Genomic DNA, 27,999 nt, shown 5'->3' on the forward strand with positions numbered 1-27,999 from the left:
TCTGTCTGTGTGTGTGTGTCTGTGAGTGTTGCCCAATTGGTCTACTGTGAAGCAGGGTTATCCCTACTCACAGTCACACAAATATGGGACTTGAGTGGCAGTTTGGAGAGGGCTTTTATAGCTGCCTGTGATGGAGTTTGAGACAATCCACACCCCTTTGTTCCCTCCTTGGGTCTTATCACTGGCTGTAATCCAGGAATGATGCTAGATTATCGTTATAATTCCCTTATCAAGAGGGCAGAGTGTCCCGTGTCTGTCCACATTTGCTCTTGAGAGATGCTGACTGACACTTTGGGGTGTCTTCTGTCTGAATTAATGTACCGCCCACGGACCAAAGCACATGCTGAAAGCTCTTCTCTGTCTTAGAAATGTGGGATAAAATGGTAAATAAATTAATTGTGCTACCTGTCAGAATGCTTTATTGTACTCTTATAGCTTTGCCATGAGATTACAAAAATCAGGATTATAAAATGTTATATGAAGGACTTGATTTAGAAACAACAGTTTAAGAACCCTTTTGATTTCAGGGCCAATACCAGAAACAAGTAGGACAGAAATTGTTTTTATGATGATAAAACTGAATCATTTGAAAGCAGAGTGGTATACAGTATGTTGTATTTGGCAGCTATAAGTGTGCTTATGTCTCCAACAGTTGAACCATGCAACTGGCTGATGCTTCACAACAACACAAATCACCGATATACATCATACATACATCAGTTATAACTATAATAAATGGTTGTTTGAACTCAACTGCTAAAATCACAGGTTGCTGAAATAATCCTACAAATTCCACAGCAAATACAAATATATGTATATAAAAACAAAGGGAAAAAAAGAAAGTAGTGGTCAAGACGTAAATGTAGTTGTGGGTACATTTCCCATTTGTTCTGAATTAGCTGCACCTACAAAACATTCAGGTTTAGTGTTCATGTTTGTCCCTGATTTAACTCACAGCTAGATTATTTCATCCATCCTGCTTTATAAGTATGAGTTTGAGACAAACCTAACACAGATCAGAAAAAATTAATGCTTTTGGTTGTTGAGAGCATGACATATTCCTCATGTAGATTTCCGTCTAAATACCAAACCACCGCTGCTATAGTGCAATAATGAAATAATGAGAAGACATCAAAAGCATCTGCAGTAATGCTCATAATGATAACAATACATAAAATATAACAACTATGTAAAAGCATCTAACATAAAAATACAACTATATATCTCACAATATCAGAACATGTAACATAAAGCAATGTTTAAGAACTTAAAAAAGTAAAAAGCTTCTTTTTTATGACTTCTGTAAGGCTTGCATCATTCATTCTTCATACTCAATCTCAGTTTAGGTCAGCAACATTTTGTTCCATCAGCTTCAGATTTCCTCCCCAGTTAGTTCTGACTGACGCCCCTCCAAATCATCATAAACATGATGTCACTGTGGCGCCGTGTCCGGGCTCAGGCAGATTCCCCTACCACCTTTCCTCTTGCCCCAATGCAGATGTCTGTAGATGGAATCAAAGAATGACGCTGTGTAGTGAGCAAACAGGCTGGTCCACTTCACGGCTTCCACCATCCACTGCACCATGCGACCCACAAAGGCCACAAACACTATGGTGTAGTGGGCGAGCAGCTTCAGACTCCTTCCCAGCTGCCTGCCCTGGTTGATGAGCAGAGTGACTCTTTTGTCATGTACTGCCATGATTACAGTTTATGATTCCAGATATAGAAAGAGACAAATTATGTGTGGTTTTGGCTCAAGGGCACATTTTGCGTTTTGGAAAAACTGCAGATATTCCCCAGATGATGATGTCGTAAAGCGCAGTAGGAGTGTGAACTTGTCGACAGTCCCTTACATACGCAGGTTCCAGCGGGCCAATCAGAGCAGAGGACGCTTTGTTTCCGGGAATGTTTGGTGATGTGGCTATGCTCTGAAATCCATCCCAGGAAATATATCCTTTAAAAGGGACATACGTTCACCTGCGCAGCGCTCTCACGGGTGAGTGTAACGTCTTCTCTTAAAATCATCCCAACCACTGATGTCCATTTTCGAGCTGCCACGCAAAAAAAAGGAAAAAATTAAAAGCAAAGCGGCTTTTAACGTAGCTCTCTTTATTTGCTAGTTATTAGCGTTAGCTTGCTAAGTAATACTAGCGAACTTACTGTGCCTGGCAAAGTAATGCTGTCAGGTAAACTGTCTGTTTGCGCGACTCTTCGTCTTCACGCAACCGTCTTTTCATCGTCAAATAAGCCGAACGCAGACGCTGCCACCCGCGTCTGTCCGCTTGGAAACTTTGTCGTTCATTTCGTGGTAAGCTAGCAATAATCTTTGCTGTTCACCCAAAGAGTGACGCAGTCGCAGTGGAGTATCCGGATGACTCGGGAGTTGTCGGCATTGTTCGGAACAGAATCCGTTTGGGGTTGTTGGGCAATGTGTTGCCTTTTGCAGTTGACTGAAATAAAAATGTCAACTGCAGAGAGTTTTAAAATAATGTGTTTTGTGGTTAAACATTACGAATTAGGCTGCAGCACATGAAGGATTTATGTTGAACATCTCTCCCGACAGTCTATGCTGAAGCCTCAAACCGCTGTCCTCCCCCCTCGGCGTCTCTATGTTCAGCCGTCTGGCCACAGTCCTCCAGGAGCTCTCTGGAGAGGAGGGCCAAGATGGAGACCCACAGGTGAGGGAGTGACACACACACACACGTCCTCCTCTGCAACACATACAGTTCTTGAAATCAATTATAGGAAATTGGATGGGTATTGTCAGTGGTGCATCCTGTTTAAGAGTACCTCCAATGTCAAGTTAAGTCAACAGACACACTTAGACTTGTGAGAGCTCAGGAGCCACAAGTCAACAATATGACCACACACAGGAGTTAATGCGAGTAAACATTGTGTGTGTGTGTGTGTGTGTGTGTGTGTCCAAAGTCTTCTTCAAGCAACTTTAAGGAACTGGAGCTCGAGCTGTAAAACTAAATTGGCTTTTTATTTCAGTTACAAAGTAGTGATTCAGTCCCAGTGGGATATTAACTATAATCTAATAGATGTGCATAATGTGGAGAGCCATGGTTAGATTTGTTCATCAGCAGTATTTAGTTGTCGTTGGTGTAAAAATCCTCCTGAGTCCAATTTGATTAGATAGTATTGCATGCATTGTGAAATGGGAAAACGTCTCAGATCAATGGCTCTAATAAAACCTCTTCATCAACTATTGAATGCTATTAGAAGATATCTTTGTGAAGCACATAATGGAGCCGGTTCTCTTCTCTCCTCGAGGGTAAATATGAAGGCTGCAGTGAGAGTCGTATCAGACACGCCCAATCACACTTGATCGCTTTTCTTTGTACAGGACATCCTGGTGCCCCAGATACCTGGCGGTGAGGCTCAGGTGCTAGCAGAGTCTGAGGAGGCCACAGTATCTGAGGATACCATGGAGAGACTGGCACACCTGGAGCAGCTGGTGGTCCAGCTGAAGGGGCTCATTCAGGATAAAGACCTCCAACTAGTCCAAAAGGACACTGAGCTGGCTAACAGAGATACACAGCTCCAAGTAAATACCCTGTTTACAAGCACATTCGCTATAACTCCAAAAGTGTCTGTGTATTCCATGAAAGTATTTTCTCACTGAGCATAAAATCCCAATGCTGTTTTTCATATCCACAGAATGAAAAAGAAACAGCTGACGCTCGCTTCACCAAACTCAAAATGCAGGCTAAAGCCAAGATGGCCTCACTCAACAAACAGATCACTGATTTGAAAGGACAAGAGGGAGCAACAGTAAGTTAGTAAGCCCTGTTAATGAGTAGTACTTGTTGCACACATTTGTGAATTTGCTTTGACACAAAGCTCTTGTACAGACTAAGATGTACCACAAGTAAAGCAGAATTTATCTGATTCGATCATCTGTTTTGTCTACCACAGAGCCCGGAAAGCTCGTTTACAACAGCTGGAGCTGCAGTGGAGGAGGAGCTCCAAGAAGTTTGGAGCAAACTGAGTGAAGAGGAGGCCAACAGCAGAGAGCTCAAAGAGCGACTCCAGGTCACACAGCAGCTCCTCCAAGAGAAGGAATCCATGCATTCCGAGCAGGTGATAGATCTGTTTTTAGCCGTTATTAAAAGGTGATGTTAAATATCCTGAGCCGTTCTGTCTGAAACACACATTGTGGTTTTTTGTCTTCAGTTACGCGTGCTACAGGCTGTGGTCTGTGAGAAGGATGTACGTTTCCAGGAACAGGTCCAGAAACATGAAGAAGAGCTGCTGGAGATCACAACTCAGTCTCAGAATGACCCAGAGCTTCAGCAGGTTTGATTTCAATTGGCTGTTATAGCTTAGTCACTCATTCATTTGTAGTCCATTCATTTAAAGTTGACCTTGACCTAATTCGTCTCTGTGTGTGTAAACTTTTGTGATAAACTTTTGCCTGTTGTTTGTCTGTCCCTCCTCAGGCACTGAATGCAGCCCAGCGGCGGTGTGAAGAGATGGATGAAGCCTTGCGATCTCGTTCCCAAGTATTGGAAATTCTACAGCAAGAAATCAACAGCGCTGACCAGCAAAAACAGGTGCAGAGCGATGACGGGTTGTTTTTATGTATTGTTTGCTCATTTGATTCATTCAACTCACACCCACTCATAAACTCTCTCTGTCACCTATTGCTTTTCTTCTCAGATCTTAACTGCTCAGTTCAGACAGATGGAGCAGGAGCTAGCTGATGCTGTAAAGCAGAGAGAAGAGGAAAGACAGCAGTGGGCAGAACAGGCCAGAGGGGCAGACACAGAGCTTGCCGCCTTCCAAACCAGACTGGAGGCCATCGAAAAAGAGAGAACGGAGGTGCCGTGGCAAGAGACCGAGCTGGCGTCCCTGAGAGAGGCACAGTGTGCTAGTCAGGAGGCTTTGGAGAAAGAGAGGGTGGAGGTGGCAAGTTTGCAGACAGAATTAGCAGCGCTGAAAGAAGCCGAGCTTGCAGCCATCCAGGCATGCAACAATACATCAGAGAGAGACAGGGTAGAAATCGCTCGCCTTGGAAGAGAACTTGCATCTAAGCTGGAGGGAGAGAGTGCAGCCCTCCGTGACAGCAAGGAAGCCTTAGAGAGGGAGAAGCCTGAAGTTGATAAACTAGAGAGAGAGCTGGCGTACCTCAGGGAGGAGCAGGGAGAAAGCCAGAGGAAAGGTGAGATCTTGGCAGAACTTTGGCACCAACTGCATTCTCTGGCTGTAGAGGACGTGTATGCAGCAGAGGAGAGTCCCATGCCTGCTGACATGTCCCTGTTTGTGAGCACTATGCAGTCCATTGAGGACAAATTGACACGGCTGAAATATGAACAGCGTGAGAGTGAGGAACGCTGTGCCCAGATCAACCTCAGCACGGAAGCCCTTCAGGGTAACAGCATTCATCTGATTGCAGATATTTATTACAAATTGATTATTATCACAGGGTTTACTCTTAAGCCTTGTCAGTCAACTTCATCAGATTTTAAGTAGAATCTCTGATTTTCAGAACAACTAGAAAGACAATCCTTAGAAAAGGACGAGGCGATTGCCAAGATACAACAGCTGGAGCAGCAAATTGGAAAGGTCAGTATTGATGAGTGACCTGTAGGAATCATTAGCAGTTTAAACCCAGTGCCCTTATACTGAGCTCTACTTTGTTTATTTATGTCTTCATGATTGGTATTCTACTGCAAATTCCTAGACAGTAATTTTATATAAAGTATGGAATAAGTTGAACATTCCTAATCGTTATGATCCACAAAGACGAGTTGCAATGTCTATCTTCAGTCCTCATTGTCAAAGTCTCCTTTTCTTTCTGTCACAGATGTCTGAGGAAATGTTGCCGCAGCCACAGATGGAACCACCAGCAAGGGATTCGTCTGAAAATGAAAAAGGTACAAAGTTGATTTGTTAGCTTCAGTGTCATGTCTGTGGTTCTATATTCATGCTCATACCAGGAAATGAGCTCATGTTGTGCTTAGTTTACCTTTAAACCAAATCTACATATCCTCAAATCCACAGTCACAGTCATGCACGGCACACTTGCAGAAAAAGAGATACCAATAAATACCTAAACAATCAAACATATATACTATTAGATACATTGATTTTCTAATGGTTTATCATAGACTCGGTTACAATGTTTTTCTTTTTCCAAATACGAAGCCAACCACTTGGAGCTTGAACTTTGAGCAGCACAAACCCTCTACTGATGTGTTTATTCAAGATTATGTTTGTTCTATCTACAAAAATAGAACAGATGGATACTAGTGGTTTTGTTTCAGTCTGGTTTGGCAGCATTAATATTTCTCACTGCATTTTATTTCTTCACATTGTAACAACCTCATATTATTTGCTACGGTTTCTGATTATTCTCATCTTGGCTGATTTCCCCAGCACTCGTCCTGGCACTGGAGCAGCAGCTTTTAGAAAAAGACAAGGAGCTGGTTGCTTTACAGGAGTGCCTTTCAGTGGCTATGAAGTCCAGCTGCAGCGGTATTCCTGCAGGTGAAAACTATGATCAGGAGCAGGATGCTGTTGGCACCCCCCATGATGTTTCTACAGCCCCCCCTGAGCCCCTGGAGGACACACAGGACGGGGAGAACACCCTAGTTGCCGAGGACACGTCTGTATTCTCCATCTCTGCCGATGCGAGTAGCCCAGAGCTTATTGAACCCCAGTCTGAGTCCCCAGGAGAGTCTAAGGGAACCTCTTCGGACGAGATGGTGGCCAGTAGTGATTCAGAGGTGGCCCATAGCAGCTGGACCCTCCTGGAAGCTGTGAGCCAGGATGGAGGCCAAGAGTGGCCATCGGTTCTGCAGGACTTTGGCCCATTGCAGTTGCAGTCATGGGAGGAAACTAGTATGCAGCAGGAAACCTCCACAGTTCAAGTTGAGTCCTCCTCAGTCATCATCCGAGAGACGGTGCAGGTTCAGCTAACTCAGCAGGGCTCCTTTTCCATGGCTGGTGACTTCTCCTCTGGCCAGGCTTTTGCCCAGGTCCTGGCTGAGGAACTCCAGAAGAGGTACAGTGAGCTTATGGCTGAGCTCCAGAAGCTCAGAGAGACATCTACAGAGTCACAAGAGAAGATCCAGGGCCTGGAAGAAGAATCCCAGGCCCTTGTTGCTGCCAAGCTAGAGGCAGAGTCCCAGGCCTGTAACGTTGCAGAGGAGCTCAGCTCAACCAGAGAGAAGTTAGACAAGCTTTCCCAACAAAGGCACTCTATGATGGAGAAGCATCGTGTTGAAATGCGCCTTCTAGAGGAACAGATAGACATCTTAAACACTGAGAGTGAAGTCAAGGAGCAGAAGATCCAGGCCCTGCAGACAGACTTTGAAATTGCCCAAAAAGCTCATTCTGAGCAAGAAGGCCAAACCAGGATGCTGAGTGCTCAGCTTGAGGACCGAGAATTTCTATCCTCTGAGCTTGAACAGAGGCTCCAAGACATGGAGAATAGCATGCTGGAATACTCCCAGACTTCAGACGTAAACAATGCCTCTTTGTCAATCAAGGACTCTGAGATTAGTGAACTACAGAACTGTCTTGCACAGAAACAGCAAGAAATGATGGAGCTCAATGACAGTATGTCTGCCAAACTTCTGCTTGCCGAAGAAAAGAAGGTGCTGAAAGACAGTGAGGTGAGTAAACTTAAGGAGCAGGTTCTGCAACTTCAGAAAGACCAAGATGAGAAAGGGAAAGAAAACACTGAAGGCCCGACAGGTAATGCAGGCGATGAACTCAGTAGTTTGCGAAAGGAGAAGACTGAACTGGGAACCCAGCTGACAAACATGAAGAAGAAGTTGCAGGCAGCACTTGTGCAACGCAAGGAATTTATGAAAAAGGTGGCTGACCTTGAGGCTGAAGCCAAAAAAAGGAAAGAGCAAGAGGAAACTGCAACAGGAAACATCCCCCCAAATATTGCAGAGATGGAAACATACAATGCACAAGAGATTCAGCAAATGGAAGCTAAGCTCGGAGAAGTAAAGGAAGCTTTGAGGTCCAAAGAAGAAACAGTTGAGACTCTTGAACAGAAAATTAGCCAACAGGATCAGCTTCTTACTGAGACTCTTGCTCTGAATAGAACACTAAGTGAAAGCTCCCAACAGGTTGACATGTCTGCTGACTTGCAATCTAAAGTGGCCTCTGTTGAGGCAGAGTGCGAAACACTTCAGAAGAAACTCCTGGAGGCCCAAGAAGCTCGTAAAGAAACAAATCGCAAAGCAAAAGAAAAAGACAGACATCACCGTGAACAGCTGAAGCAGCAGAAAGAAGAATACAGTGAGCTTTTGGAACGATTTGAAGTTCAGAGTGGGGAGCGGGAAGTCCTTCTTCATAAAGTGAAGGACTTTGAGGAATTGCAGGCACAAACAAAAGTGAGCACTGAGACTCAAGACCTTCCTGTACAGGAAATCACAAATCTGGCAAAGGATTTAGAGAAGCCAACAGGAAGTGATTGGGTCCAAGAGGACTGGGTGGATTTTGCTACATCTGAAAGTGATGTATCGCAGCCACAATGTTATGACCCCATACAGCCTCCTGCAGAGCAACCAGAGGTCCTATCTCCACAAATGGACATCACTCTGAATGCTCTCAGAGGAGAGCTCCAAACTGTGCAAGTGGCTCACACTGAGGTAGAGATGCAACTGCAGGAAACCCAGACAAGGCTGTCTCTGAGGGAGAGTGAACTGATGGAATTAGGAAAGGAGCTTCAAGCTTTAAAAGAAAAGGAGAGGAACATTGATGTCCTGTCAGAAGAAATTAAAGCTCTTACAGAAAAGTATCTCCAAGCTGAGTCCTATGCTAAAACCCTGAAAGCAGAGATGGAAGCAGCAGCCAAAGATTCTGAATCCTCCATCACAACGCTGCAGGCTGAGGTGGAGGACTTTAGGCAGTTTCTTAACAATAAGAACAATGAAATCACAGATCTAAGTCGGCAGCTTGGCGAGCAGAGCTCTCTGATTAGCTCCATGCAGGACACCGTGTCTGAGAAGGATCAGCTAATAGTTTCCTTACAGGAAGAATTGAAGACTGAGCAAGAGAAGATGCAGGAACAGGAAAAAGAAAAAGAAGAAGAAGAAAAAGGGGGTGAGGCAAAGATCCAGCAGCTTCACCGGAAGCTTCAGGCTGCCCTGATTTCTCGTAAAGAGGCCCTCAAAGAAAACAAAACCCAGAAGGAGAAACTAGTTTCTACCGAGAATGTCTTAGCAGAGTTGCAGGAGAAAATGGAGTCAACAGCAGATGAGCTAGAGAAACTAAGAGCAGAAAAAGTTCGACTGATTGATGAGGTTGACCGGACTTTGCTGGAGAATCAAAGCCTAGGATCATCCTGTGAGAGCCTCAAGCTGGCAATGGATGGCATCCTGAGCGAGAAAGACGCCTGCAACAGAGAAGCTGAGTTTGCAAAAGAAGAGGTTATCAGGGCGTCTAAAGAATGGGAGGAAAAGGTTCAAAACTTGAAGGACGAGTATGAAACTCTGCTGAAGTCCTACGAAAATGTGAGCGACGAGGCAGAGCGTGTGAGACGTGTCCTTGAAGCTGCCAGGCAGGAAAGACAGGAGCTGGCGTCCAGAGTGAGAACCCATGAGGCTGCGAGGCAGGAAGCGGAAAGACGAGCAGAGGAAGCGCAGAAAGAAGTTGATTTAGTCAAAGACAAGATGAGAAAGTTTGCCAAAACAAAGCAACAAAAAATAATGGAGTTGGAGGAGGAGAATGAGACACTTAGGGAGATGCAGGAAAAGACTGGGATAAAACGGGGGGAGAGGGCTCTCAAAACTGAGATTGAAAAACTTGAAGAAGAGGTGGAAACTCTGAAAGCTGGTTTTGATGCCACAGTGGCACAAAGAGACTCTTTAGAACAGCAAATGGAAGAGCTAAGGGAAAAACTCTCCCAAGCTGAGAAGAAAATTGCAGGTGCTTCTCTAAGCTCTGCATCTGTTGTAGATGAAGTTGTTGTTGCCCAGGAGTCAGACGTCCTCATGTCAGAAACACTACCTGCTGAAAGTCAGTCTGAAGACAAGGAAGAGGCTGAACCTCCAGAAGAGGCACCAGCTGAAGAAGTACCTGCAGTGTCGGCCGAACCAGAAAAGGTCTCACAACCTCCTGAAGAGAGAGAAACGGTTGAAAGTGCTCAAATTGAATTAGAGGATAAACTTAAGCAGATGGAGGCCGCTATGGTGGCAGAGGGGGAACTCAGGCAGCAACGGGAAGCTGAGCTCAAGGCTGAACTTGCCACTCTTGAGCAGGATCTCCGTGAGAGTCAAGAAAAGGTGAGCCTCATGACCTCTCTGGAGCAGGATCTCCAAGAGAGCAGGGAGAGAGAAAAGAGCCTTACTGAGGAGAGTGTAAAGAGGGAAGCCCAGGTCAAAGAACTCCTCAAAAGCCTTGAAAATGAGAAGGATAACCTGGAGGAGCGCCTCATGAATCAGTTGGCCCAACTCAACGGCAGCATCGCCGACTACCAGCAAGAGGCAGCCGACAACCGGGAGCACCTCTCTGTGCTTCAGGCGGAGGTGGAGAGGTTGGAGAGGGAACGAGCCGAACTGGAGGTCCTGGCTCAGAGTGAACGGGACCGTGGGGCCAGGCTGGAAGAGGACCTGAGGCAGGCCCGGAGAGAGAGGGCTGAAGCCGAAGCCGAGTCGGGCAAGCAGAGAGAGCTGGAGCAACAGCTGAGGTCTGCCCAGAGGGTCCGAGAAGGCAGCCAGAGCAGAACGCGGAACCTGGAGGAACTGTTGAGGGAGAAGCAGCTGGAGTTACGTCAGCTGCAAAGGGACAGCATTCTTTACCAGGAGAGAATCAGTGAACTGTGCAAGGAAGCTAAAGCCATGCACATAAGTCACGATGAGCTTAACGGCAAATTGGAAAAATCCAAACTGGAGACTTCTGACACAAAAGAGCAACTGAAGACAACCGAAGCTCGGTTGGTCAGCTGTCAATCTGAGCTTGAAGATGCCCAGAAAGAGGCGAGCCAGGCCATCTCAGAGAGGGCAACAATGGAACAGAATGTTCTGAAGAGAGAGGCTTCTCTGAAAGCTGAAGCAGAACAAACCTTGGACTCTGTGAGGTTCAGGCTTGGAGCTGAACTTAAACAGAACGAACTTCGACTGGAAGAGTCTTACAGAGAAAGGGATCAAGAGGAGGAGGCCACGCTGAGGGTCCGGGAGATGGCAGAGGGAGCTGAGAGACGGGCCCAGGAGCTGCAGGGCCGCCTGGACGAGTCTCTGGCCAGGTTAGTGGCCTTCTCGCGCTGCATGTCCTCACTGCAAGATGACCGCGACAGAGTTTTGGATGAGGCTCGGCAGTGGGAAACTCGCTTTAATAGTACTCTCCAGGGGAAGGAGGCAGAAGTTCGTGAGGCTGAAATGCGAGCCAAGGAACTGGCAGGGCGGCTTCAGAAAGAGAGTGCTCTGAAAGAGGATCTTCAGCTTTCAGTGGACAGGTAGGAATTTTGCTTCTCTTATTTCGTTGTTGCCCCAAATATTCTAATGTGATACAATGCGCCGTTAATAAAATATACCATAATGATGTTTGATCTGATGTTTGATTTCAGACTAGAAAAAGCAGACAAAGATTGCCATCTGAGATTGGAAGAGGAGGAAAAGAAAGTGAGAGAGAGCCAGACTGCTTTGGAAGAGGAGAGGGCCACACTTCAGCAGACAGTGGCTGACATGCAGTCTGCGCAAAGTGAAGCCCTCGCCCTGAAAAACCAGCTAGAGGGTGTCAGCCAAAGGGCCCGGGCCCTGGAGGAGGCCGTGGGGAGGCTGCAGGGTGAAGTGGACCAGGCCAGAGCCGAGCTGAGGGACAGGGAGGCCGAGGAGAGGCGGCTGTGTCTGAATGTCGAGCAGCTGGAGACAGACCTACGCTCCTCCAAGGCTTTGACAGAGAGCCTACAGGTGGAGTTAAGTGAGAAGGAAAAGAGGGAAGTGGAAATGCTGGGAGAGAAGGAACAAGCTGTTGCCCAGGTATTTAATTACTCCAGTTCCATCATTTTATCATAAAATCACACAGCAAATAATGGTGGAAAGTCTTCTTTAGACGTGTTTTGTTTTGTTTCTCAGGCTGCTGAGGAGGCGAGAAAGGAGGCCGAAAGCAGAGCACAGGAAGCCGAGGGGGAACTGGAGCAGAGAAGAGCAGACTTGCGGGATGTGGAAGGCAAACTGCGACAGGCGCAGGAGGAGAGCATCAACACCAAAGCCAGACTGGACTCCTTCACCAAAGCCATGGGCTCCTTGCAGGATGACAGAGACAGAGTCCTCAACACGTACAAGCAGCTGGAGGAGAAACACCTGCAGGTAATCTACCAAAACAGAATGTCATTGTATTGACATTCTGTTTCTGCACACTGTATGAACCATGGAGTAGAGTTTGAAACGCCTCCTGCATTGTTGTGTCCCAGGTCATGGTGGAAAAGGATGGGCTCATTCAAGAAGCTGCAGGAGAGAACAACACCCTGAAGGAAGAGCTGCGTTCTCTGCTGGTCCAGAGAGACGACCTGTATGCTGAAAGGGCTCAGCTCTCCGCCCAGCTTCACGGCTACCGCAATGAACTCAACCAAGTCCTCAGCATGAAAGATTCCCAGCACAAGCAGCTTCTGGCAGCCCAGCGTGAACGCATCGTCTCTCTGGAGAGGGAGCAGGGAGAGTTGAAGAATCAGCTGAAGAGCCTCAGCCAAGAAAGAGAAGTGGCAGTCCAGGCAGTGGAGAGGGAGACTCTAAGTCAGGCCAGAGCTGGTGAGAGAACACTACAGGCGGTGGACGCCCCTGGTGCAGAGGTTGAGAAGTTGAGGGAGCAGCTGCACCTGGCAAGAGAACAGGTGGAGGCTTTGGAGGAGACCCTGAATCAGGAGAGGCAACAGCAGACCAACAGGAGTCAAGAGCTCGCTGAACTGCGATGGGAGGGCGGCGTGATGCGGACCGAGTCGGAGAATGCTCAAGAGCGAGTTGCAGAACTGGCTCGAGACTTGTTACTTGTTGAGCAGAGGCTGCTAGGGGAGAAGGAGGTGACGACGCAACTGAAGTCAGAGAAACAGTCGTTTGCAAAAACCATGGCCTCGCTCCAGGACAGCAGGGACCAGGCGGTAAGCAAAGTCCAGGAGCTAAACCTGAAAGTGGAGGAGATGAGCAAGGCCGGTGTCCAGCCTGCACACAGCAGCCCTGCAGGCTCCACTGGAGAAGTGTGGGGCCTGAAGAACGCACTGCAAGCCCTGCAGAACGATAGGGAGAGACTGGTAAGGAGAAGATACTTACTAGATTATGGAAAGGTTTAAAATCCAATTACTTTGAACATAAGCAGTCACACAAAGATAAACAGAAAGTAGCTACAGATAAAAATACAAAATACAGATCTGTAAGTTTGCTGATGTAAATTTCTTTTCATTCCTTGGATGTGCAGTTGGAACAGCTCCAAAATCAGACCTGTGAGATCCAGAAGCTGAAGTCTGAATTGGCCCGGCTGGGAGCAGGAGAGTTAATTAAAATCACCCAGGAGCTATTTGAGGAGAAGACGAAGACCGGGGAGATGCTGGGGGCCATAAGGCAGCTGGAGAATATAGTGGAAATGGGCAAACAGGAAGTAGAAACACTACGGTGAGTGTCATCTTTATGGCAGATGTTATTGCAATCATGGGTTTTAGCAAAGCAAAATGAAACAAGAAAGGTTCGATTTATCGTGCCAACTTGCGTGTGTTTGTAGTCTGGAGCGTATTGATTGGATGGCTCAGGCGGAGCAGCTGAAGCAGCAGACGCTCGCCACACTGTCAGAGCGAGACCAACACCTGCGGCAACTCACCGCCATGCTGGAGGAAGCTCGCGCCCATACACCCAAACGCCTGCAGGAACAGTACCAGAGAGAGGTGGGGCACTAAAGTCTACTCGCTGTCCATTCCTACCTCCTCTTTCAGATTCACACACTGTCAACAAGTAACTGGGCAGAGGTGGTGTCACAAATTAAAATGGTTGCCTATCTTATGTTTGAGTGTTGTGATCTTTCCACAGGGCTCGGAGGAGGGGGTCAGCGCCCCTGGAGCCCCACAGGAGAGAAACAACCTGCAAGAGAGCCACGCCTACTTAGCAGAAGTCAAAGAGCTGCAGCAGAGGTACTGTGTGGGTTCCTCCTCTTCACAGGTGCTATATGCACACACACACACACACATGCACAACTTCACTGATTTCAATATCTTTGCTGCATCAGGCTGGAATACGAGGTGCAACAGAGGATATCTGTCGAGGAGCAACTCACGTGTGCACAGGATCGCTTCAAACGGTAGGAAATAAGACTGAAGGTAGTGCTCTGTGCTTTCATCTGAGTTGACCTGCCTCTGCTAATGTCAGCTCCCACCTGTTTTTCACCAGTCACATGCACACTATGTGGCAGTCTGAAGGGGATCACGCAGAAACGGCTTTATTTATCGAGCCACCAGATGCCGCCGTCACCCGGGTAAGACCTCGCTCCTGTTTGGCGCGTCATCCCCATAACCTGCAATGGTGGCCGAGGCGTTGAACGCTTCTGTAACCTTGCGTCTGCTCTCTTCTCCCAGACTCGGCGCGGTGGCCCGGGCATGATGCGGAAGCTGCGTGTGGCCTTCTGCTCCCGCCAGCGCACCCCCCTGCTGTGCAGCCTCTACCTGCTCACCGTGCACGTGCTGCTGTTGCTGTGCCTGGGCGGCTACCTCTGAGGCCACGCCTCCCTTTAAGGGCACACACACACAAATACACACCGACCAGAGAGAGAGGAAGGCAAGGACAATGACAACACAACACAAACACAACTAACCCGAGCCATCGCCATCGTGTTTTATAGTGTAATCATGAATCACAGAGGGATATGGAGAACATCATACACAAATAATGCACTTTATAGGAAGTACATCTTAATCTTTTAGAAGAAGCATATAGATTTATAGAGGTTAGAAGCAGCTGTCATTGATTTGAATCTTTGTGAATGATGATGTTTTTCCATACTCATCTGGATTTGCAGAGGATATTTAGATGAGGTTATTTATAAAAGGGACATAGCTTTACTTTCTCTCTTCAATAATCACTAATGATATATAATGAAGTGTTTTGGCAGGTGGTATATTTCCTGTGCCTTTAGACTCAGATACAAGAAGGTCACTTAAGTTCAGATGGCTCGTGGTTCAGGCTGTGTGGTGCTTTGATCTCTCTTACTAAATGGAGCACAGTGCAATTTTTGATCTTATACATTCCTCTTATGAGTTTTCTTTTACTCTCCTCTCACATTTGAAACTATGTACTGTACATGTATTATGCTGGAGGCGGGGTTTCCTCTTACCTGTCCAGAGTCTCCACGCTTTGTTGCACAGGTTTAGATTTTACGGTTGTATGGATTTTATGGCAGGTTGAAGTTGCCATTCAGGGGTGGATTTATTCCAGAGGAGAATGACCAATTTGTTTTTCTAATTATAACCATCCACTTCGCTCTGATGTAGCATAATTTATTACCCATACGGTACATTACAATGATTAAAATATGCTTTATATTCTTCGCCATCGTTTCCCAGATCCTTCACTGGAAGAAATCTTCTCATCTTCATTCAACTCTTTATCTTACATTCATGTTGTGTTTCACTAAATACACCTAATTGTAAATAATTGTTTAAAGGGCTGTATAGAAAATAAAATGTTACTAAAGTGTCTGGTTCAAATTAGTGACTCATATTGAAATGCTTACAGGTACATTTGTCCTTGAACGGTTTTGTTAAATGTTAAATCATTTTTTTCTTAATTTAATATAGTATTAATTAAATCTAGTAGACTGTATAAGTCAATGAACATACAGTTATGTAAAAAATCTGTCTTCCAGGTAAAAAATTAAGTTCTATTATTTTGGTGACATTGAACTGAATTCTTAGGATTCCAGTTTTTACTTAAATTATTACTTTTTACTCTTAAAGACGATGACTACATCGTGTTCTTTCCATAGAGCTGGTGCTGCCCCCAAGCGGTGTAACGGCGTCACTGCGCCTTCAGGGTCCTCTCTCCAAGTTAGAAATGTTTTCTTCTGTTGCTGATGTTTTCCTGCTCCTACCCGCTCAAGGCATTATTATGTTATTTGAGTTCTATTCATTATAAATCACGTAATGCGGAAAGTTCGTTTTTCCAAACTAAAAATGTTTTGCACTGCTACTACTGTCTGACCTGCTTTCACTCCGTAGTGACAGAACATCCCATGACACCTCGAGGCGTCATTTTATTTTTGATTTATTTATTTAAATGCATTTAAAGCGGAATAACAAAGGAACTAGTTGATATTGAATAGTTAATACATGTACATTAAAAATACAAGAGGCGTATTTCCGATTCCTTCGAAATCTGTGCTTTTATTGACATCGACGCGCATTCACGAGTGCTGGATGCGCGTTCACTTGTCTTCCTGCAAACCCCCTGCGGGTCCAGGAACAACGCGTTATTGTCTAAAATCGAACAAACGTGGATATAAAGAGTCCAAGGCTAAAAGGTAAAGTATTTCCTTCCTAATTGCTGTCAATCTATTTAGAAGTTATTGTTTTGAGTCGCCTCTATTTCATTTAAGGAAGTAAGTCTAGTTTGAAGTTGTCGAACTGCTGTATTGCAAATATTTACGATAATTTTCAATAAAATGTAAATTTGCACACCAATTCGTTGAGGTATAGGACACTACTTTATGGCAAATATAATTAGTATTACAGGTTATTATGGCCTTTGCCACTTACAATACAATAAGCATAGAAATGGGCCAGAATGATTTGTTAGAGGATTTGATATTTCTAATGTGTAACAGAAATATCAAAGTCTGTACCTTTTTTCTTTTGAGGATCTTATTTGTTTTGAATTTTACCATTATTGTACAACTCAAAGCCCTTGTGTGAGTTTCGTTATGGGGAAATGAAGCTTCATGAAAATAACTCAACTTCCTTTTTGTATGTTCAACAAAAGCTCATCAGAGTTTGTGGTTATGTGTTTTTCTTTCTCACTCAGAACAAGTCAGTTATAACACAATCATCAAGCCATGTAGGTCATAAATGACCCTTATCTTGTCCTGTGTGTTTGTTACCTAGATGTGGAAGTCAGCAGTGGGCCACAATGTCAGCATGAAGGTGTCTGCAGAGGGGGACGACTGGGAGACGGACCCTGACTTTGAGGTGACTGCACATCTCCAGGAGTGTGGATTTAGGTCGACGTTGACTCCATTTCTATATATTTCATGTGCATTGGTTGAATCCCCTTTGAGCCACACTCTGATGAGCTTTGTGTTCTAGAACGACGTGTCGGAGCAGGAGCAGAGGTGGGGGGCCAAGACCATCGAGGGGTCAGGGCGCAAGGAACACATCAGGTAACGAGTCTGTAGCTGTTTGCTATAAATCAATGAAGTTATCAGCTGAAGCAGAAAAAAGCAGCGTCAGAGTCGAGAACAGAACGGAGACAGTGCAGTGCAGAAACAGGAAAAGGAAGTGAGAACAGAGCGTGCTGTCAAGCTGCGAGTCTGTCCTAATATGGCTAGTATAAAATGTGATGATGACACTTTAACAACGAGATTTAAAGCACGACGCAAATAAACACAGAAGCACAGCTGATTGTAAAAATAGGAAATGATATAAGTGACAGTTTTATTTTAGACTATTTTCACAATTCTTCATCTTGAGTTAAAAGAGTTGGAAGGTTATTCATAGGCGACAAATGATGTAAAATAATATCAAGTGAGTTTGTTAACTCAGTAGCAGTCAGCTTTGCATCTGTAGATGCATCACATATTTGGATGTCTGTGAGCTTGACCCCTTCTGTGACCTTTTAGCGTGGCAGAGCTCCGACACAGAGTCACAGAGGAACACGAGCAGGTGAAGAAGAAGCAGGATGCGCAGACGCCAAAAGCCTCCTATGGATACGGAGGGAAGTTTGGCGTGGAGAAGGACCGCATGGACAAGGTCGACACGATTAACTTATGATAAGTCAGATATGAGATAATGGGATTTGCATTATGTGTGATGATTGAAACCACATAGTGTGTTCGCTCCATGTTCCAGGTGGCGATGGGGAACAGTTACGTGGCACAAGTTGAACAACATTCCTCCCAGAAAGATGCCGCTAAAGGGTTCGGTGGGAAATATGGTGTTCAGAAAGATCGAGTGGATAAGGTACAAACGCAAAGCACTCAAACTCTTTTGCCCATTTTTCAAACACTATGTGATTCTGAGCTAATCATGATGCGGTGTGTTAACCTTTGCAGTCTGCCATGGGCTTTGAATACAAGGGAGAGGTGGCACAACATGCATCCCAGAAAGGTAAAGACTCACTGCTCTGCAATGATCAAGGAAATCAAATGTATAGAGATGACAACATGAGAAAAACAGATGCTTTTTAGATATGCAACCCTCATCCTATTACCATTAATTACCGCTTTAGATTACGCCAAGGGATTTGGAGGAAAGTACGGAGTGGAGAAGGAGAAGGTGGACAAAGCCGCTATGGGTTACGACTACAAAGGAGAGACGGAGAAGCACCAGTCACAGAAAGGCGAGTTTAAATCACACTCGTTCTCTCAGTGGCTGATACAATTTCTTTTATGAGTTTTCATTTCAACGGTGATTTCAACATTTCGCGCATTTTCAGTTGAGTTTTTGTTTCTAGGTGTTATTTTTGGTGACCATCATTTATCATCATTTAGTTTGAGGAAAGGCCTCGGCACAGCATTTTATTATTAATAACCATTAATGACATTAGTCGCTTGCTTTATTAAACATTCCTGCCCATTTCTACTAGATTACGCAAAGGGATTCGGAGGAAAGTACGGAGTGGAGAAGGAGAAGGTGGACAAAGCCGCTTTGGGTTACGACTACAAAGGAGAGACGGAGAAGCACCAGTCACAGAAAGGTGAGGAAAGACAAAGGAAAGTAAGTCAGTTTGGACTCCCTTTGCCTGATGTCTCATTTCTTTCCTCCGCTCTCACTCGTTTTCTCCAGATTACTCCAAGGGCTTCGGTGGGAAGTTTGGTGTTGAGAAGGAGAGAGTGGACAAAAGCGCCCTGGGTTACGATTACAGGGGCGAGACGGAGAAACATCAGTCACAAAAAGGTGAGGGGACATTTTCAAAACACTGACAGAGATCACCCAGTACATTTACATTATTACATATACTAGTTTTAAATTCAAGGTTGGACATTGTGTTTGTTGATGGCATCTTAAACTGTGTTGTGTCTCACAAATGAGACAACATCACACTGATCCAGTTGATCTCTCAGATTATTCCACAGGGTTTGGTGGCCGTTATGGAGTACAGGCAGACCGCATGGATAAGGTCGGTGCTGAATGATTGATGATTGATCAGTTCCCGTCTTGACTTTCCTAATCAACTTCCATTTTTGTTAACAGAGTGCAGCTGCCTTCTCAGACATGGACTCTCCCACCTCTGCTTATGAGAAGACGCAGCCACTGGAGGCCTGTAAGTTCACTTTGCACCCTCAGCATTAAATAACCGTCAGTTTGTATCGCCAGCGTTCATGTTCGTTTCCGTCCGTAGCGAGCTCAGGGGCTGGGAACCTGAGAGCCCGATTTGAGAACATGGCGATGGCCTCGGGCGAAGAGAACAGGAAGAGGGCAGAGGAGGAGAGAGCGAGGAGACAAGCCAGAGAGGAGAGGGAGCGAGAGGAGGCCAGACGCAGGGAGGAGGTATGTGGAGGACTGATCACACTTTTACTTTTCTAATATAAAAACAAGTTAACAAATGTATGGTTACTTTAGGAACAGAACAGCAGACAGGAGGAAATCCAACCTCCACCTGTTCCAGATGTGATTCCAGAGTCGAGAACATTTCCATCAGAAATCCCCCTGCCAGTGCCGGAGATACCACAACAAGCGCCAGAGCCTGACGTGAGTTGAAAAAGTCTAAAATTAAAACTCATCTATTGCTAAAGACTACTAATAAACTATATTCTATCCTTGGTGGCTGGAATACTTGTACTTGTATCACATTTCCCCCAGCATGCTGAGAGATAAACGGTAGCTTCTCTGTGTTAAAGCCTTCTGAACCATCAACCTCTGTACATTTTTCCTCTTCTTGGCCCAAGTTGAAATCTTTTAAGCTCAAAGGTTTGAGATGTTGATGTCTCCCAGGAGGAACCAGACTACGACGAGCCGCCGTGCCTGCCTCCCCGATCGGATGACTTCCTGGAACCTGAGCCCCCCCTGGAGCCGCAGGCCCCCCAACTACCTGCGAGAGCAGTAGTGGTAGAGGAGAAGATGGAAAGCGAGTACGAGGACATTGTTCTTCCACCCTGTGATGAAGGTCAGTAACTGCTAAAAGCCACGGTCTGGTGATCCTCCAAACATTTCCTGACTTTCAGGTGTGTAACATCAGAATTAGGTCACCGACATTACTCTGTTGTAAGTTGTCAACTTCTCGAGATATTTGTCCTTCACTTGCCAGGTCAGCAATCTGTGGAATGGATCTGTGTGGCTATTTGTTCTACAGCACAATAAAAGCTAAACAAATAAATAAAAACATACTATAACAACTGTAAAGCCTTGTACAATCAATATCATTGGCTACTATTTTTCCTTGTGTTTCAGGGTCAAGGGTGAACTTATTTGTAGCAAACTTAACTCGTATGTTCATGTAGGCTCAGTAAGTGAGCAGCAGATATCTCCAGAATGCTTTGGAGGTCAAATACAACCTGAAAATTGTGAAATTCAGAAAAGGCTGCACTGTCCCTTTAACCTTTTTATTTCTTACAGTTGTGGAAAATGATTATGAAGATTTGGCACATGGCCAGATGGCGATCGCCCTTTATGACTACGAGGGAGGTAAATCACATCAAACCTTCAACCTCTTATAATGATAATGTTATCATCTTCCAGTGCTTATGGGGACACGCCGTCTTTCTTTCTCGTTTCCCTTTCCGCACAGGCGCAGATGATGAGATCTCCTTCAACCCGGACGACATCATCACCAATGTTGAGATGATCGACGAGGGCTGGTGGAAGGGCGAGTGCCACGGCCGTGTGGGCCTCTTTCCGTCTGCGTACGTAAAGATGATGCAGTGACGGACGCCGGGTTGTCTACGCTTCAAAATGATAGAGGAATCATAATCACCGTGAATTCAGGCTAAATCTGATAATAAAGCCATTTAAGTCAAAGTACACAAATGTTTTATTAACCATCACAGCGGAATGCAACAAACCCCAGACATTATTTCCCATATGAATCATTGGTTACAGAGAACAACAGTCAACATCCAGATGCATCACACATAAAGCCCATCCCATATCAACGTGCTGCTCCTGCAGTGAGGTTCTGTATGTTAATTGGCTGCAGCTCCACAGTGAGTAATCCACCCAGCAGACGGGACCGCCAGACGATCCCATCCTCTGCGTCCGGAGTCCTCAAAGCAAAGCAAAAGTCTTTATCCTCTTTTTTTTTTTTTTTTACCAGGCGAGTCCCCCCTTCTTCTTGTCGCCCTTTTTCTTCGCCATCCGTTTGCCCTTCAGCTTCTTGGCCTGCCGTTGGCTCATCCACGTGGGATATTGTCCGTTTTGATCCAGCTGAGTCTTCTTGCTGCGCTTGGTGTCCATGTCCATCTTCGCCTCTGCCAACACAAACACTTATACATCAGTACATTCATCAGCATCAGCTTCTTCTGAATGAAACGTGTCACCGCTGCTTCACTCACCGTCCCCCTCCGTCTCCGCCATCTCCGCATCCTTCTGCTTCTTGACCTTCTCTGCCGGCACCACTGTGGCGATCTCCTGGATGTCGGCCATGACTGCTTCTCCCTTCAAATCCAGACTCAGGGCTTGTTTCAGACGAGTCAGCTCCTTGGGGGCATTTTTCTTCCTCTTCTCTGCACGCATCTTCCTCTTCCACTTACTCCTGAGGCTTTTGGCCATTTTAGAGTTCTAGGAAAAAAAAGTTTTACATGAACTGGTGTTTCCCATGCCAGGTGCCCTTGGGACGTGTTTTGGTAGCATTTGTGGGCAAGAATGTAGAACAGTGGAAAACAAAAGGAATAATACACATGTAATAACAGGATCAATATACATCTATTTATCACTAAGTGTAAAATGGAGATTATAACTATAGAGATCTATGGTGTGACATCGTCCATCTTATTTCTGGAGCTAAAATGACTTGTAATGTTTTTCGTTATGCGGCTGTAAGATCTGCGTCTGATGTTTACACCTTCACACACTCGGATCGTTCAGAAGTGTTTCACACCAACACTAACTTTCACCTAAAACAATTTCATCAGCTCAACTACTTACGTTTAACGCCCCAGTTTACGCTGTCAGGGGTTAGTTTAGTTTGATTTCTCAAGAGTAGTGCCAGCTACTTTTAAATAAACGATGTAGCTAGCTACAACTAGCCGTCTAAAGCACAAGCTACAGCTGTTGACAACTCGGTAGCGATCGACCCGCTGTACTGTGAGATCGTTTTTAGATCAAACTCTTTAAAATAAATTCGTATGCGTTAACAAAGAATTACGAACAAAAACCCATACTTACAAAATCGTTTTCTGTGCTGAAATGTGTCCGTAGGCAGAAGCTCACGGTGCTGCAGACACGTGTTTACAAGCTGGGGAAATGGTGACGCAGTTCACAAGAACCTGTAAAGTGATTGGCTGGCTGAGTCTGTCTGAAGATTACAGCGTCTGATTGGCCAGAACAATCTTACACCCGGAAGTAAACAGGAATCAGGTCCGAGTGTGTACTACTTGGACTTTATGGTCATTTTAGCACGACTAAACTCTCTAGAAAATGATGAGGAGCAACTCTTCATCCAGTCCGGTCTCTGCTCACAGCTCCGGTTCGGTCCAGATCAGCAGCACCCCCCCTTCGGGCTGGACCCAGATCCTCAACATGCTGGACTCCGCTGCAGAACAGCTGATGGTCCGCAGAGATTTCCCCGCTGTTGTGGACGCTTGTGACCGAGGTTTGGAGAGTGTGGCCGGCATGGATCAAGAGGATGGCAGGTGGAAACAAACACTCAATTTAGGAACTCAAAAGAATTCGACAGTCGACAAGTCGCTCTGTGTCACTGAGACAAAGACATATTGACATATTGAAATTGAAGTGGTAGTCTGATTCCATATAAAAGGGAAGGGTTCATGCATGTTAGGCTTTCTGCTTGGTATCAAGGCTTTAATAACCTCTAAAAGTGTCAATGTGTTGCTATACTAACCGTTTATTCCAAAAAAATCACATCACAATTTCTAAATAGCGTCTTTTTAGACGCTATTTAGAAATTGTGATGTTCTCATCTGCTTTGCCTCATCAGGTGTGGAGAGTTCAAGGCCGGCTTCTGCATTTTAGGGATCCAGGCGCTGGCTGAGCTGAATCAGTGGGAGTGCGTCCTCTCCTGGGTCCTGCAGCAGTATGAGGTCCAGGAGAAAATACCTGCTACAATCATGCAGATGTGGTGAGCAACCTGCAGAACTCGCACATGGATGAATAACATCCGTAACATTATATCAGATAGTTTGTGTTCCTCTGTTGACTTTCTCTCCTTTATGCAGCATTCTTCTCTACTCCAAAGTGGGCGAGCAAGCCGTGATGCAGGAGGCTGCTAGAGTTTGGCTCCACTGTCCCTCCAACAGCAAAGTAACAGGGTTTGGGACGGTGGCAGAGCTCTACCTGCTGCACGTCCTCGTCCCGCTCACACACACGGAGGAGGCGCGGGAGCTGATCGTCGGCGAGGTTGGAGGTCACGCATTCACAGCGGACCAGAGGCAGACGGCGCTGGAGGTTGTAGAGGAGAGAGAGCGACAAAATCAAGAGCCGCCCCCGGATCCTAGTCGGGACCCAAACCCGGAGACCCCCGCTCACACCGCCTCACCTCGGGGTCAGAGATGTAACCTTGGATTTGGTTTACACAGTCATGATGCCAGTGGTGTGTCTGAGTGTTTTGGTGTCCTGCAGGTGCTGTGACCCATAGGATGAAAGCCATGCTGAGGTTTCTCTACAGAAGCGTCTCGTTGAGCAGCTCAGGCTCCTTCTCGCTCCGCAGACTCTTCCTGGCTGCTCTGCTGATCTACATGCTCTTTTTTCGAACGGATCCAGGTTGGTTGAAATGTTCTGTTTGTCTCACGCGTCCTCACACAAACAACTGGACCGGAAACACGTGAGGGATTTTGTTTGTCTTCCTTTTTCTCGTCCGCAGCTCTTCCGTCCTCATTTGTCTGGATTTCCAAACTCCTGCAGCTGCTGAGACAGATGTGGAACGCCATGTTTGCACCGCATCACCAGGCGCTCGCCCACAGCAAAGGACTGTAAATGATGTCATTGATAAAAACAGCAACATGCTTTGTCTATCTATAAATTAATTTATATATCTAATACCACTTTAAGGTGGAACATTTAAAGATGAATAAAATGGTCACCCTTTTTATAATAACAATTCAGTGATATGTTGTTTCCTTCATTTGGAAACCATGAACTCATTTTAATGTCATCACAGTCTTTAAATCTTATATTCAGTTACTTACAGTGTTACTAAAACGATTAAACTGTTGAATCCTCCTGTATGAACCTTCTGCTTCTCACTGCTTCGTCCCCTGCAGGTCTTAATCCGATGTTAGTTTGTAGTTTTTGTCTTTGTGATACTTATAAGACAATATTCCACACCAGACTTGGTAGTAATAGCACAGTAAATGTAACAGGAGTTTATCAAACTTTACCGACTCTGCTGCCTTTTACTCGCTAAAGTTTAAGTCAAATCATAAATTTCAGGATATTCGTGGTTGTTAACAGCACAAGAATGAACACAAACCACAATATATATCATGCATATGGTGAAAAATAGCAGAAATATTTAGTATCTGTATGAATTTATGGTAATATGCAGCAGTTTTAACTTTCATTTATGTGTATATTGTATTTTTAATAGCCTCCAGTATGAATTGTGAATGTGAATAACAAACTAAACGTCCACGCAGTTTCGCTCCTTTAAGTTTCGTTTCCAGCTCCGTGATGACGCGACGAATGGAAACCGAAACTTAAGGTCCGACTCGTCCCGTAATGGTTCATCGATAACTTCCACAACGAATCGATCTATCGGTGCCGTCGGGACTCAGGCTTGTATCTGGGATCCTGATCCACACGTCTGGAACCATGTGGAGAATCAATAGATTCTTCCGTGCAGGAAATCTACACTCAGGTCAGCAAAGAGGTAAGAGAGGATTTCACACTTAAAAAAGGAAGATCAAAATAGAGAATACGGTCCGTGAAAATTGAATGATCACATGCAGAAAATGAAAATGTTGTTCATCCTATTTCTCATACTTTGGTGCTTAGACCCATAACATCATAATAATTATGTATATGTTGTCTCAACCTTCTCTGCTCGAAATCACAATGATAGTTAGCATAAACAATTAAACAGCCAAGCACCACGACGTCCCTGTTCACCCAATTCTATTTAGAAATATAACGTAAAATCCTTTAAAGATCTGAAATGTTATTAAGTCATTCTTTAGCTCATTTGTATGAATAATCGGTTTAGTTTAATAATCAGACACGTTGACCCTTGAACCACATGTTTAAGGCTCACCAGCAAGATAAAGATACGTTGTTGAGAGTGTTGTTGTTCCTGTGTGTCACAGGTGTGAGAGGTCTCACCAACCACCGCTTATGCTGCTGTCTGAACTCGCTGCTTCAGGCCTTCTCTGCTACCTGGGAGCTGGCAGAACTGCTGGACAGGTGAGTGCTGATCACCATCACCACCCTTTGCTGCTCCTTTGTTTGAACCAACACGGAACTGAATGTGTTTTGGGTCGCGAATCTAATTTTGAACCGTCTTTAGCATCAGTAAGTCAATGTGGAAATGCCCCGACTTCCTTTAAGATTAATGCAGGTCTCTGGTTGTCCATCATTGCATAAGATGGGAATCAGACGCTGTGGGATACGACATGCAGAATGTCCCTCTGCAGCTGAAAGGAGCTCTAGCAGCAATGCAGAGTGACCACCATCAGTCTGACCCTCACCGGGCCCTCCTGCACTGTCTGCACAAAAACGACGTGCCGCGTAAGAGCCACACACACACACACACACACACACAGAAGATATTGTTAAAAATACTCACTGCTGCCATCGGCGTTTGGTGTTGCAGTCAGCATCCAGCATGACGCGGAGGAAGTGTTCCTCTGCATTCACAACCTCATCCAAAAGCAGATGGACAACAAAGCAGTGGTGGGTCTTTAATCACAAACACACACTGCAAATAAGCTGTTTTTGTGTGTAAATCTCCACTCACCTGCATGCATTTGCACCTTTCAGGCTCTGGACATTCAGAATCTGTACAGGATTGTGACTGAGACGCAGGTGCAGTGTTTGGTCTGCTCCACCATCCAGAGCGGGAGCAGCTACCTGCTCAGCCTGCCTCTGCCTTTGAGGGCTGAGGAGAACTCTCTGGTGAGGTTTACCCTTTACTTTCTTTCAGACATTTAGATCGCTCTCAACTTCCAGATAGTCCCTGACACTTTCTTTTGTTGTGCAGGAAAGCTGTGTCAAATCCTTCTTCGAGTTCCAGGAGCTGCACGGCAGAGATAAATGCTTTTGTGCCCAATGTGGGACTAAAACGGCGTCCAAACAGGTGCGGCCTCGTTTGACCTCTAAGTCTACGCAAAAGCAAGAACATCTTATCCCTAATCCTGTTTTTTGTCATTTTATTCCTTTCTTCCAGGGTGTCAAACTGCTCTCCCTGCCCAGCATCTTGTGTGTGCAACTGAAACGAGTCTGGAATTATGGCGGCATCCCTCAAAAACTACATTGCACAGTCACCTTCCCGGAAAGCCTGGACTTCGCCGAGAACTTCCCGGAAACGTTCTCCACACACTTTACTGAGGTCCTTATACTTATGGTGGAATTTTTTTGGACATTTTGTTGTTTGTCATCTGAAACGTTATCTCATATCATGTCATATCATTTCAGGAGAACTGCAAGTATGTTTTGTATGCAGTTGTAGTTCATGCTGGAAGTACAATGTGTGGTCACTACACCGCGTACGTACGTCAGCAAGGGAACCCAGCTTGGTATTATGCCAATGACAGCCATGTAGAGCCGGTAGGTCCTGCAAATGTCACATGCACTTAATTTGTGTCATATTTGAGTATATCTGTGAATGGAACTCTTGATCAAGTCTTTCAAATGCATTTTACACTTGAATCCTCTCATCCTGACACTTTGAAGGAGATTAAGCTCCTTGTTCCACATTGTGTGTTCTGAAGTAAGGATCTAAAATCATTCCAAAGGACTTCCAGACATGATTAACAAGTTAACACCAAATATCTCTGTTGTAATGTATCAACCTTCCAACCCTCAGGCCTCCTGGGAAGACGTGCAGAGAACTTACGGAGGAAGTTTCAGGTAAACCGCTGGACTTTGGCAACTCAAATTTGCCTTATTTTTCCACTTGAGTTTTGAAAATATGAGAAAACTTGTGATTACTTGCTTACTGGCTTACTTGCTCCTATCATTTACAGAGCAACGGCTTACATGTTAATGTACAGAAGAAGCTCAGTGCAGGTGGGAGAAGCAGCTGAGCGTTCTGGCTGATCGGATGGAGGAGAAGATTGGCAGCCAGGTGCACAACAATATCAACACGGGAGGACTTGACTTGAAGTTCAGTTGTATTGTCATTTAAATGTACAAGTTGAATGGTTTCAGATGTAATGCTTTCATCCACCACTACAGCACTTTCTGATTTAATATTTTACAACCAGTAGGTGGCACTAAAGATCTAAACCGATGAAGAGTTTTCCCCTGTCAGACCACACACATTGTGAGCACACTGAGGGAGGGGGGGGGGGGGGGGGGCGGGTGGGGGTGGGGGGGGGCGGGTAGGGTAATGCTGAGGTATTCACTGTTTGAGGGTAAATACCTACAAAACACCTGTCTATTCATTTTCCTGGTACTGATGTGTGAAATGAGTCACTGACGAAGAACAATGAAGTCAGCCTTGTATTTATTTAGGCCAAAACAATAAAGCAAATCTCCAGCATCTCTCACAATGCGTATTAGATTTCCTGGTTCCT

General features: G+C 45.3%; 5 protein-coding genes and 1 long non-coding RNA gene across 7 annotated transcripts; 4 read left to right on the forward strand and 2 right to left on the reverse strand.

The window, feature by feature from the left end:
- Positions 1–529: 529 nt before the first annotated feature.
- Positions 530–2,358, reverse strand: LOC143007545 (uncharacterized). Its single transcript, XR_012964487.1, has 2 exons — positions 2,161–2,358; positions 530–2,051 (listed from the first exon to the last, which is right to left on the reverse strand). It is a non-coding gene; the product is annotated as an uncharacterized LOC143007545 (long non-coding RNA).
- Positions 1,901–15,633, forward strand: golgb1 (golgin B1). The gene is made up of 20 exons (XM_076158936.1): positions 1,901–1,996; positions 2,564–2,678; positions 3,350–3,550; positions 3,664–3,777; positions 3,922–4,086; positions 4,180–4,302; positions 4,446–4,559; positions 4,666–5,377; positions 5,495–5,571; positions 5,813–5,882; positions 6,385–11,422; positions 11,534–11,945; positions 12,042–12,275; positions 12,380–13,210; positions 13,375–13,568; positions 13,675–13,834; positions 13,977–14,077; positions 14,173–14,244; positions 14,334–14,418; positions 14,519–15,633. Exons 2-20 carry the CDS (start codon positions 2,610–2,612, stop codon positions 14,654–14,656), a joined length of 8,910 nt encoding a protein of 2,969 aa, XP_076015051.1. The 5' UTR covers positions 1,901–1,996; positions 2,564–2,609; the 3' UTR covers positions 14,657–15,633.
- A 665-nt stretch (positions 15,634–16,298) lies between these two features.
- Positions 16,299–21,025, forward strand: hcls1 (hematopoietic cell-specific Lyn substrate 1). The gene is made up of 16 exons (XM_076158881.1): positions 16,299–16,458; positions 17,039–17,122; positions 17,240–17,313; positions 17,773–17,902; positions 18,002–18,112; positions 18,205–18,259; positions 18,381–18,491; positions 18,738–18,848; positions 18,938–19,048; positions 19,216–19,271; positions 19,346–19,415; positions 19,494–19,642; positions 19,715–19,843; positions 20,087–20,258; positions 20,708–20,776; positions 20,880–21,025. The coding sequence occupies exons 2-16, from the start codon at positions 17,039–17,041 to the stop codon at positions 21,014–21,016; spliced, it is 1,569 nt and encodes a 522-aa protein (XP_076014996.1). The 5' UTR covers positions 16,299–16,458; the 3' UTR covers positions 21,017–21,025.
- Positions 21,026–21,104: 79 nt separating this feature from the next.
- Positions 21,105–22,565, reverse strand: llph (LLP homolog, long-term synaptic facilitation factor). Its single transcript, XM_076158887.1, has 3 exons — positions 22,475–22,565; positions 21,643–21,868; positions 21,105–21,558 (listed from the first exon to the last, which is right to left on the reverse strand). Exons 2-3 carry the CDS (start codon positions 21,857–21,859, stop codon positions 21,398–21,400), a joined length of 378 nt encoding a protein of 125 aa, XP_076015002.1. The 5' UTR covers positions 21,860–21,868; positions 22,475–22,565; the 3' UTR covers positions 21,105–21,397.
- pex26 (peroxisomal biogenesis factor 26) lies at positions 22,548–24,484 on the forward strand. Of its 2 annotated transcripts, XM_076158884.1 has the most exons (6): positions 22,548–22,666; positions 22,771–22,941; positions 23,247–23,387; positions 23,485–23,810; positions 23,888–24,028; positions 24,129–24,484. In XM_076158884.1, exons 2-6 carry the CDS (start codon positions 22,829–22,831, stop codon positions 24,239–24,241), a joined length of 834 nt encoding a protein of 277 aa, XP_076014999.1. In that variant the 5' UTR covers positions 22,548–22,666; positions 22,771–22,828; the 3' UTR covers positions 24,242–24,484. The 2 variants fall into 2 exon arrangements, with proteins under 2 accessions (XP_076014999.1, XP_076014998.1); XM_076158883.1 differs by having other exon boundaries at positions 22,650–22,941.
- A 447-nt stretch (positions 24,485–24,931) lies between these two features.
- Positions 24,932–27,758, forward strand: usp18 (ubiquitin specific peptidase 18). Its single transcript, XM_076158882.1, has 10 exons — positions 24,932–25,136; positions 25,570–25,666; positions 25,848–25,990; positions 26,076–26,155; positions 26,243–26,377; positions 26,463–26,558; positions 26,649–26,810; positions 26,897–27,028; positions 27,288–27,331; positions 27,448–27,758. The coding sequence occupies exons 1-10, from the start codon at positions 25,079–25,081 to the stop codon at positions 27,518–27,520; spliced, it is 1,020 nt and encodes a 339-aa protein (XP_076014997.1). The 5' UTR covers positions 24,932–25,078; the 3' UTR covers positions 27,521–27,758.
- Positions 27,759–27,999: the final 241 nt, after the last annotated feature.

Source organism: Genypterus blacodes, unplaced genomic scaffold, assembly GCF_046128005.1.
Source record: "Genypterus blacodes isolate CSIRO-AG114 ecotype Tasmania unplaced genomic scaffold, CSIRO-AGI_Gbla_v1 ptg000090l_1, whole genome shotgun sequence".
NCBI lineage: Eukaryota > Metazoa > Chordata > Actinopteri > Ophidiiformes > Ophidiidae > Genypterus > Genypterus blacodes.

Bases quoted from the DNA above. Each gene is read 5' to 3' on its own strand.
- golgb1 (XM_076158936.1), top strand. From the start codon at position 2,610: ATGTTCAGCCGTCTGGCCACAGTCCTCCAGGAGCTCTCTGGAGAGGAG. The intron at 3,551-3,663 runs GTAAATACCCTG...TCATATCCACAG, and splicing joins ACAGAGATACACAGCTCCAA to AATGAAAAAGAAACAGCTGA. The intron at 14,419-14,518 runs GTAAGACCTCGC...CTCTTCTCCCAG, and splicing joins CAGATGCCGCCGTCACCCGG to ACTCGGCGCGGTGGCCCGGG.
- usp18 (XM_076158882.1), top strand. From the start codon at position 25,079: ATGTGGAGAATCAATAGATTCTTCCGTGCAGGAAATCTACACTCAGGT. The intron at 26,156-26,242 runs GTGGGTCTTTAA...TGCACCTTTCAG, and splicing joins AGATGGACAACAAAGCAGTG to GCTCTGGACATTCAGAATCT. The intron at 26,378-26,462 runs GTGAGGTTTACC...TTTGTTGTGCAG, and splicing joins GGGCTGAGGAGAACTCTCTG to GAAAGCTGTGTCAAATCCTT.
- pex26 (XM_076158883.1), top strand. From the start codon at position 22,727: ATGATGAGGAGCAACTCTTCATCCAGTCCGGTCTCTGCTCACAGCTCC. The intron at 23,811-23,887 runs GTCAGAGATGTA...GGTGTCCTGCAG, and splicing joins TCACACCGCCTCACCTCGGG to GTGCTGTGACCCATAGGATG. The intron at 24,029-24,128 runs GTTGGTTGAAAT...TCTCGTCCGCAG, and splicing joins CTTTTTTCGAACGGATCCAG to CTCTTCCGTCCTCATTTGTC.
- llph (XM_076158887.1), bottom strand. From the start codon at position 21,859: ATGGCCAAAAGCCTCAGGAGTAAGTGGAAGAGGAAGATGCGTGCAGAG. The intron at 21,559-21,642 runs GTGAGTGAAGCA...TTGTGTTGGCAG, and splicing joins GGCGGAGACGGAGGGGGACG to AGGCGAAGATGGACATGGAC.
- hcls1 (XM_076158881.1), top strand. From the start codon at position 17,039: ATGTGGAAGTCAGCAGTGGGCCACAATGTCAGCATGAAGGTGTCTGCA. The intron at 18,492-18,737 runs GCGAGTTTAAAT...CATTTCTACTAG, and splicing joins GAAGCACCAGTCACAGAAAG to ATTACGCAAAGGGATTCGGA. The intron at 19,844-20,086 runs GTGAGTTGAAAA...GATGTCTCCCAG, and splicing joins AACAAGCGCCAGAGCCTGAC to GAGGAACCAGACTACGACGA.